Genomic DNA, 9,981 nt, shown 5'->3' on the forward strand with positions numbered 1-9,981 from the left:
TATTTTTTATTTTTTCTATAATAATAATAATATCGACTTTTGAGATATTTAAAATTTATTATACGCAAATTTTATGAGAATCCTTTAACGATTCCAAATATATTAAACCCATGTTTGCTCCTGTGTTAGTTTGTTTACATTGGTTTAGATATTTATTTTTGTATATACTTTAATATCTAGGACAAATTGTCGGGACTTCTCGCGGAACCACCTAGTTGCTTTAATCGTTACAATCTCCTCGTTACCGTATTCCCTATTCCAAGTGAGTTCTTCATAACCCCATTTTAACGGGAGGATGTTATCCCATTTGCGATGACTTATCGCAAGGCGGAGGACGCCATGCCAGTGGTTCCGCTTGCTGCTCATGAGGGTCTGCCGTGGTTTCTGACCTTGACCGCCTCGCCTACTCCTCTGCGCCCCATACATGAGGGGGCGATGATGAGTGCGAAGATGAGCCGCTTGTGGCCGTTCCCTGACTTGGAGCCATATTATGAGAGGACCAACAAGAGTAAGTTTTGGTGGTACTCCTATTCTCTCTTTAATAAATGTCTGTTTTTTGACTTTTATTATTGTTTGTACAGGTGAGGGTTCCGCCTTCGATACTCTGTTGGACCATGAAGGAAGAATGATGGCGCGTCGTCCAATTGATCCAAGAGATGTGCCCTTTTTGGAACGCACCAGTGTTAACTTCTTATTTCCCACCGCATTCCGTCCGGAACCAGTAGTTTCCGAGGCGATGTATGCCAAAGGTGAGGATTACGTTTAAGAGTCCATCTAGAAAGGTGAGGGCATTCTACGACCCCGACCTGTGACTGCTATTACTTCCAGCGGAGTGGTCGTACTCTTTTCGTCTAGTGAAGAGTCGTCACTTTGCGAAGGAAGTTTTCCAGTTGATGCTATTAATGCCGTGGACTCAACTGCAGGTTTGACCCGCCAGAGAACCTCGTCCAGCCAAGCAGCGGATCAAGACGATGTTGACACTACTGCGGAAGGTAGGCGTCCCGCGCAGGATGATGTCACCGCTGAGGGTGGGCATCAAACTGCTGCTGCGGGTGCTTCCAATGCAGCCGGCAAACGCAAGGCTCAACCTGCTAGTTGCCCTATCGAAGAAGTCAAAAAGGCGGAAGCCTGCCACTGACTTGGAATCGCGCCTCCATCAGCTTGACTCGGAAGACCCTTCCTTGGGTACGTTAAATGTTCTTCTCATTCGTTAACTGTTATGGGTCAAATTTGTTTTTGACCAACTATTTATCGTTTGTCAGTAGCCCTGAACGATTTTTCTGAAGACGTTTCAGGTCTAAAGAGTTCAACTCCTCTTCCACTGCCGCCATCTCCGCCTCCCAATACTGCCAACGATCCCCGGATAACAGTCCTTGGGACACGCCTTGTTTAGCTCCTTGAAATCTATACACATCCGTCATGTCCCGTTACTTTTGGGAACGATAACTGGATTGGCGACCCAGGTCTAATATTGAATTGGACGAATGATTCCAGCCTGTAAGAGGTATTGAACTTGCTCATTCATTGCTTTTGTTTGTTCCGGACCCATCTTACGTTGTTTTTGGATGATCGGTGTAAACATCGGGTTTACCCTCAACTTGTGCTCCGCAATGTTCCGCGGGACACTAGTCATGTTCGCGGGTTACCATGCAAAGACATCAATATTCTTTGTTAACAACTGCTTCAGAAAAGTCCTTACTATCTCAGAGATAACAGGTCCAATTTTTACAGTCTGATCAGGAAACTTCTTGCTCAAAACCCATTTTTCTGGTTCAATCCTCAGAGATTGTTTTGGAATCTTGCTGGGTTTCGAGCTTTCTGTTGCAAAGCAATGTCGATTGACGTGAATTATTGCTACTCCGGTGCTAGTTGGAACTCCTACTGCACCGTGAGCCGTAGACGGATGAGCATTGAAGTCACCAATTGCCTCTCGTCCTAAGATGACGTCATGTTTCGACGTTGCAGGCAAAACTAAAAATTCGACCTCCTCGGTCCTTGAATGAATTCCATCACTCAAAGTGACTGGGAAAGAAATCACCCCTCGCGGGTGCATTATCTCTCCTGCAAATCCTGGCACAGGAGCATGGATAGGTTTCAGTCTTTCCTTGTCTTCTTCATCAAGTTGTTCAAAGCACTGTTCGTACTGATATCCGATGTACTACCAGTGTCAAAGAAAACATACTGAGAGCGGTAATGACCGAAGAGGGCAGTGATGATCTAGGGGTTTTTGTTTCTGGGACCTCCCTTGACTCGTGGAAAGATCACTAGCTCATTCTTCCACTCTTCCTCGTCGTATTCCCGCATCTTTCCTCCGACCTTTCGTCCGTCTTGAATCATGTGGACGTTTAAGTCCTTGACTTGTTTCTTGGTTGGGCCCTGGTTGTCCCGCATAGGAGCTTTACCGGTCCCAGGTTCCCATCTTTCACCAGGTGTGTGATTTTCCCGGACTTTATAGCTGCCTCAATTTCGCTCTTCAAAGCATTACATTCGTTCGTGTTATGACCGATGTCATTATGGAACGAACAATGTTTTTTGTTGTCGAGGAATGATCTTCTCGTGAGTGGTTGTGGTTTCCGGAAATTCACATTTTCAGTAGTGAGGATTTCTGCGGGAGTCTTTGAAAGAGGAGTCCACCTGTTAGGGCCTCGATTCGAGGGTCCTACCTTGTTCTTGTTGCCGATGAGAGATCTTGCATTAAATGGCTTTGATGCTTCCGTATTTGGTTGAAGTCTTGACCAAATTGGTCCCTTTGCTTGTTTATTGGGTCTCGGAGTTTGAAATTCAACTTTGAGTTTTTGTTTTGAATTATTATTCCCCAATATTTTTTCAGTGTTAGCAAACAACTTTGTCGCGGTCATAATATCGTCCCATTCTTTCGGCATTCCATCCCTACCAGTGAGTGTGCGGATTAACTCGTCACACCTGACATTCTTGCGGAAGGCACCGCGAAGCATGTCTTTGTTGATCCCGCCAATATTCAGACTTTCGTCATTGAACCTGGTGATAAAATCTTCTATTGATTCGTTATCACGACGGATAACATCCAAAATTTCTGACTGGTCGCGCGTGTGTTTCTTTTGCTGGCTGAACTGTTGTGAAAATTTCTTTACCAGATCATCCCAGCTGCAGATTTGACCGTCAGGTAACTTTTCAAACCACTCCTTCGCTGCCCCTGTTAGTGTCAATGCGAACATGTGACACCAATAAGGGAGCGTCCATCCGCTCACACCACCTACCGCCACGAAGTTTTGGAGATGATCACTTGGATCAGTCATGCCATTGTATTTACCCACTGATGTAGGTATCTTAGCATTGACAGGAAAAGGTGCTGTCGCAATGCTAGCTATAAATTTCGACTTCTCGGCGAAGGCCGCCGGACGGTATGGCTTGGGGAAATCTTCCTCAGCATCACTGTGATACTCGGTGTGGCAGACCACGTCTCGCGGACGACTGCTTCTTGCTCTTAAACTCATTCTGCTATCACCCGTGTAGAAACTGTAATCTCCCGGGTGATACGTTGAATCATAGCTGTCATACTCATCGAAGTAAGACGACATCCGCATGTCCATGCGAGGACGAGGGCGCAATCGTCGTGGTTCAACAAATTCTTGCTCAGTCTGTTGACTGTGACGGTTCTGACTTCCCCTCATCGTTGGAGGAGGAGAAAGAGATCTACGGGGAGATTCTTCATAATTCATAACGTGGGCGTGAAGATGTGCACTCCGCACTCTATGCTCATACGATGTGTTACACAGTGCCATATAAAATGTTACGATGAATAATCAAATATGCCATAATGTTTATACTATATCATAAAATGTATTAAACTCATATAAGCAACTTAAACACACGTTACTAACAAAAGTCACACGTATGACTTTTTTAACCGTCTATACCGGAGGTGGTGCAAGTGCGGTATCTATTATCTTATTCTCTAATTATACTATATATTAAAGGAAACTGTATTACTGTAAAGTAGAGTAATAACCTTGGCAAGTTCAGCCCCTTCACTTTTAAATTGTTTCAAGTTAGCTTTAAAGTTTTTAAAACGTTTTAGCTTGAATCCCTATTATTTTATTTTTTAAACTTTGTTTACTTAGTAATTTAGCCCTCAAGGTTTTCATGATTTTAAATTGTCTCATTACATTTTTTTTCTTTTTGTTATTATTTATAGATTTGAGTTATTGATTTTTTATAATGGTTAACATACAAAGTTTTTAACCTTTTTTACTATTCCGTTATGACATGTTTTTTTAATCTATGTCACGATGTTAAAACGGAGGTGTAGTTGTAATAAAGTACATAAGTTTGGTTGAAAATGAAGTTGTATTCATAATACTGTAATAGAGTGCCTTTTTTGTACCGTAACCTGTAAGCTATATACCAAGTGTCAGTTTCACATCGATACTGTAATGAGCCGAATTGATACCGACAATGCTTTTGATAAACTATTTTTTGTTGTTGTGTCAAAGTGATAATAGTTAATCGTTATGAGGTATTTGTAATTTTTTTGTATATCCATGTTTAAAAATATGGGTTCCCGAGCGTTGCATAAGACGATATAACTATTTATCCGTAATTCTTTCCGAGTTAACATGACCACACGATCTTCGTCCACATGTAAGGGCACCTCCAATGGTTTTATGTGGCCATGGTTTGAATTCCAAACAAAACACATATATTGGATGCCACCATTGGAGCTTGACAAATGGAAGAGATAGAAGAGAAATGGTTTGTGAATCCAAATCACTTTGAACCTGTACAACATGACCCACTTTAGCATACCAATTATTTTTCATATTCTATCTTCCAAGATCCAAGTATATTTTTCTTAATTTTTCATGTTTCAACTTCCATTAATACTAAGTGTCTTGGTTTGAATGATGACTTTTTTGTTTACCAAATTACAATAATGTCCTTGAAAATTGGGTCCATTGATATTATTTATTAATGCTAGTTGCGTGTGTTTAAGAGTAAATTTAAAAATTGACTAATAAATTTTGAAAGTTGACATTTTTAATGGGACAAATAAAAAAGGAAATATGGACACTTTTAATGAGACGGGAAGAGTATAGATTTAATGAACTTTTTTATTAATATTAATTTTATGTGTTTCTTTTAAAAGACATATATGAATATAGATTAAAAGTTAAATAAAGGGGAAATTAGATATTGATGTGGATGGTGAGTTGATAGTTTGAAAAAATGATTGTTTATTGTTCACTGGAGGAGAAATGAAATTTTAAAATATTGATTTGAAATCTGATGTGGTATGCTAATGTGTCAGTTTGAAACAAGGACTATGCTCTGACAATCAATAAATATAGTCGAATTTATTAGATATTTTTTCCTTCAACAATACCCGTGGAATCTCCAGTGACCTCGAAAATGTAGCCGTAAATATTATATTGATATTGCGTGTGGGTTTTAAATCATAAAAGAAAAAAAAATAAAAATCAAACAAACTCTTTCTTTGGGATCTACCACCTAACCCAACATAATAAAATGATTCTCTCCTTTCCTTGATCATCTAATCCAATCTAATCTAATCTAATCTAATCTTCCTTAGACTCCCAAAACAAAACAAAACAAAAACATGGGAACAGAACCCAGAAGATCCACCCTCGAACCATTACTCGACGAACCATCCACTCCTGAAACTGAAACCATACCGGAATGGAAAGATCAGATCACTCTCAGGGGTTTGGTTGTCAGTGCTTTGTTGGGGACTCTTTTCTGTATCATTACTCACAAGCTCAATCTCACCGTTGGGATCATACCTTCCTTAAACGTCGCCGCCGGTCTGCTGGGCTTCTTCTTTGTCAAGTCATGGACCACTTTTCTTCAAAAATTTGGCTTTTCGGCTCGCCCCTTCACTAGGCAAGAGAACACTGTTATTCAGACTTGTGTTGTTGCTTGTTATGGCCTTGCTTTTAGCGGTAATTTTCATGCTATTATCATGTTGTTCTGTACTGTAACTTATCTTGTATGTATGGTCAGTGTTGATGGAATTTGTATATAGTTTTTGAAATACACAAATATATAAAGTTTTCAATTTTGACCAATCAGGTGGCTTTGGGTCCTATTTGTTGTCAATGGATGAGAGAACATACAATTTGATCGGGGCGGATTACCCTGGCAATCGGGCCGAAGATGTTAAGAATCCAGGATTGTTGTGGATGATTGCCTTTATCTTTATCGTCAGTTTTCTCGGCCTTTTCAGTCTCGTTACACTTCGTAAGGTGATAATATCATATCTTTCGTTGAATTTAAGGTTTTGGGACTTGATTGCGTATGTATAATGTTGATTGTTCGTGGTATCAGGTTATGGTGATGGACTATAAGCTCACATACCCTAGTGGAACCGCCACAGCAATGTTAATCAATAGTTTCCATACAACTACCGGTGCTGAGCTTGCAAGGTACCCGTGACCACCGTATTCATTAACTTATTCAACTACTTTTGTGATGCCATCATGTCTTTTGTGCAGAAAACAAGTAACCTGTCTTGGGAAGTATCTAAGCATAAGTTTTGTATGGAGTTGCTTCAAATGGTTCTTTGGTGGTATCGGGGATTCATGTGGATTTGACAATTTTCCAAGTCTCGGTTTAACCCTCTTCAAGAACACGTAAGTTTGTTTTTCTTTTAAGGGATTTATTTTATTTTTTATTTCCTTTTGGTGATATAAAAGCAGACGCTGACATCATTTACTTATGCAGGTTTTACTTTGACTTCAGCCCTACTTATGTCGGATGTGGTCTAATTTGCCCACACATAGTCAACTGCTCGGTCCTTTTCGGAGCCATAATTTCATGGGGCGTGCTTTGGCCCTACATTACTACACGCGCAGGGGATTGGTACCTGGCTGATTTAGGCAGCAATGACTTCAAAGGTCTTTATGGATACAAGGTACACATTTCCCGTTTTTGCATTATTAACTTCTATATATGTTTTCTACCATATTAATATTCTTTCCGCCATTGTCATGCATGAAGGTCTTTGTAGCCATTGCACTTATTCTCGGTGACGGGCTTTACAACTTAGTGAAGATCATAACGGTTTCGATTAAGGCTGTGTTGAATAACAACACGAGACGTCAAGATCTCCCTGTATTAAAGGAGATACTCGGTAAAATACAACTTTTATAGTTTTATTCGTATGCTATGTGTTAAATATATATTATATTATTAGTATCAGAGTTTTATTGTGTTTATGCACGGGCCTGAGTAAGGTTTATCTAAGGTTTGTTTCTGGTTTCCTAATAAGGGCCCCCCTCCACTGGAATCATACATTTCAGTTAAAAATCCGTCTTGCAAATGAATTGAACGATCATGAACAAGTCATGTTTGTGCCTGTCTTTTTAACTTTAACCAAACAAACGATCGAACACGAACAGTTAAACAAACGGGTATTTGTTCATGTTCATTCGTTAAGAAAATGGGCATGTTTGTGTTCGTTTATGTTTGTTTGTTAAGAGTATAAACAAATGGTTCAAGAACGAAAATGAACAAACTAAGTGATCATAGATGAACAAACATAACAGAGGATAACACTACTTAAAATGAAACGTAAAAATATCTATCTGTTGGGTCTAAATTAATAAGACTAGACTAAATTTTAACGGGTGAAATTTTATTCTCATAAAACTAGACTAAATTGTATTGGGCCTCAAAATTTATATGAATATAAAACGAACAAACTTAAAAAATGCAAACTGATGAACGTAAATAAACAAACATAAAATATCTTGTTCTTTTGTTCGTTAATATAACTAAATTTACAAAATTAATGTTCATGTTCGTTTGTTTATTAAATAAACAAACATAAACGAACTTCCCACCTAACAGTTCATGAACTATTACTGAACGTTCGGTTTGTTTACAGACGTAATTAAAATGCATATCATTACTTTTTGTTTGACTTAAATTTGGTCAACTTATACAGACGCCGAAGAATCCAAATCACGATTGGAGCAACAGAAACGAGATGAAGTTTTCCTAAAAGACAGGATTCCAACATGGTTTGCAGCATCCGGTTATGTCGGTTTGGCTGCTATATCAACCACAACATTGCCACTTATTTTCCCGCCCTTAAAATGGTACCTAGTATTATGTTCTTACTTAATAGCCCCTGCTCTTGCGTTCTGTAATTCATACGGGACTGGTCTCACCGACTGGAGTTTAGCTTCAACATATGGTAAAATCGGTCTTTTTATAATATCATCATTAGTCGGAAGCAACGGAGGCGTGTTAGCCGGTTTAGCTTCATGTGGTGTCATGATGTCAATCGTCTCAACCGCAGCTGACTTAATGCAAGATTTCAAAACCGGGTACTTGACTTTATCGTCAGCAAAGTCAATGTTTGTGAGTCAACTAGTGGGGACTGCAATGGGGTGCATCATCGCGCCCCTCACTTTTTGGATGTTTTGGACTGCGTTTGATATTGGGACCCCCGACAGTCCTTATAAGGCACCGTATGCAGTTATCTACCGAGAAATGGCTATACTTGCGGTTGAAGGGTTTTCTGAGCTTCCAAAACATTGTTTAGGTTTATGTTGCGGGTTCTTTGTGGCGGCTATAGTTTTGAATATGTTAAGGGATTGGACTCCTGCAAAGGTGTCTAGGTTCATTCCTATTCCTATGGCTATGGCGGTGCCGTTTTATATTGGGGCTTATTTTGCGATTGATATGTTCGTTGGGACGGTTATATTGTTTGTTTGGGAGAGGGTGAACAAAAAGGATTCTGAAGATTATGCGGGTGCAGTTGCTTCGGGGTTAATATGCGGGGATGGAATATGGACCATACCGTCGGCTATACTATCCATTTTCAGGATCGATCCGCCCATTTGCATGTACTTCGGGCCTTCGGTAAGTAGCTGATCAGTTGGACATGCGAACGTGTTTGATCAATTTCGTTATGCCTTTGGTTTGCTATTGTGTTTATGTTATCCTTTTAAGAAATGAACATTTTTTTATTTGTAGGACATAACTATGTAAAATAGCTTATATAGTCATGTGATGTCCAGTTATTTTGAGATTTGACTTTCAAATTGACATACTAGTAAGTCAAGGACTAATCATGACATATACTCCAAGGGAACATCCTCAAAAATAACCATTTTGACCACACCCTTTTTAACTTTAGTCTTCCTTTTCACATAATACCCAAAATAGCCACCCGAATCGTCGAATTTGACGTTTCTTCATTAGCCGCCGCCGGTTTAGCTTTGCCAACTGACGAAACTCGTGCACCTATATAATCTTGTCACGTGTCAAAGTCTTCGCCTGTCCGACAGAACTGAAGATGGATACGACTTTAGAGCAGATGGATCCGACGGAATTTTTTCTCTCTCTAAGCATGTAAACCCACCTTCAACTTCATCTTCTTCTTCAACCTCTGAAGCCACCAGATTTATATAAATATATTATATTATAAAGCAACATAAATCAATGTTCGGAAAAAAAAAAGATAAGCAAAATACCAAATACTCGTAGTTTAAAACAATGGGTATGATTAGAGATAAACAAAATAAAGGAAATATGAAACACATGGAAAACATTAATACACCGTGTTTGTAGCAACAATGAGAATGGGGAAGTAATCGTTGAAGAGATGAATAGGAAATCATAATAAAAAGAGAATCCATGGATCGCCGTTAAGGTTTTTGGATTAATTGTAGTGTGCATGTTGTTTCTTTTAGTTATCGAGCACTGGAAGGTAAGACCACAATTTTGATAGCCTAATCTTTGGACACTGGCATAACAAACTTCTTATTATATATAAATTTAAAATGCAACTTTCAGCTCTCTCTCACAAAGTTCACTGTAGCTAAATGTACTTATTTAGTACAAACAATTTAAGCATCATATCTTGAAGGTTCCGCTACTGTTTGTTTCTGAGCCCGCTGCAACACAACACGTGTCTGTCTTACTATTTTCTTCCCTGGTATCCAAAGCACTTCAGTTATGGTCTTCTTGCTC

The 9,981-nt window shown here is 39.3% G+C and overlaps 1 protein-coding gene across 1 annotated transcript; it reads left to right on the forward strand.

Moving 5' to 3' along the window:
• Positions 1-5,562: 5,562 nt before the first annotated feature.
• Positions 5,563-8,899, forward strand: LOC143587030 (putative metal-nicotianamine transporter YSL6). Its single transcript, XM_077068429.1, has 7 exons — positions 5,563-5,939; positions 6,070-6,242; positions 6,325-6,422; positions 6,492-6,629; positions 6,721-6,910; positions 6,997-7,129; positions 7,946-8,899. The coding sequence occupies exons 1-7, from the start codon at positions 5,597-5,599 to the stop codon at positions 8,878-8,880; spliced, it is 2,010 nt and encodes a 669-aa protein (XP_076924544.1). The 5' UTR covers positions 5,563-5,596; the 3' UTR covers positions 8,881-8,899.
• Positions 8,900-9,981: the final 1,082 nt, after the last annotated feature.

The sequence above is a fragment of the Bidens hawaiensis genome, unplaced genomic scaffold (assembly GCF_021521415.1).
Source record: "Bidens hawaiensis isolate Kalapana, Puna unplaced genomic scaffold, B.hawaiensis_p1.1 tig00035102_1, whole genome shotgun sequence".
In the NCBI taxonomy this organism is placed as follows: domain Eukaryota; kingdom Viridiplantae; phylum Streptophyta; class Magnoliopsida; order Asterales; family Asteraceae; genus Bidens; species Bidens hawaiensis.

Bases quoted from the DNA above. Each gene is read 5' to 3' on its own strand.
- LOC143587030 (XM_077068429.1), top strand. From the start codon at position 5,597: ATGGGAACAGAACCCAGAAGATCCACCCTCGAACCATTACTCGACGAA. The intron at 5,940-6,069 runs GTAATTTTCATG...TTGACCAATCAG, and splicing joins TTATGGCCTTGCTTTTAGCG to GTGGCTTTGGGTCCTATTTG. The intron at 6,911-6,996 runs GTACACATTTCC...TCATGCATGAAG, and splicing joins AAGGTCTTTATGGATACAAG to GTCTTTGTAGCCATTGCACT.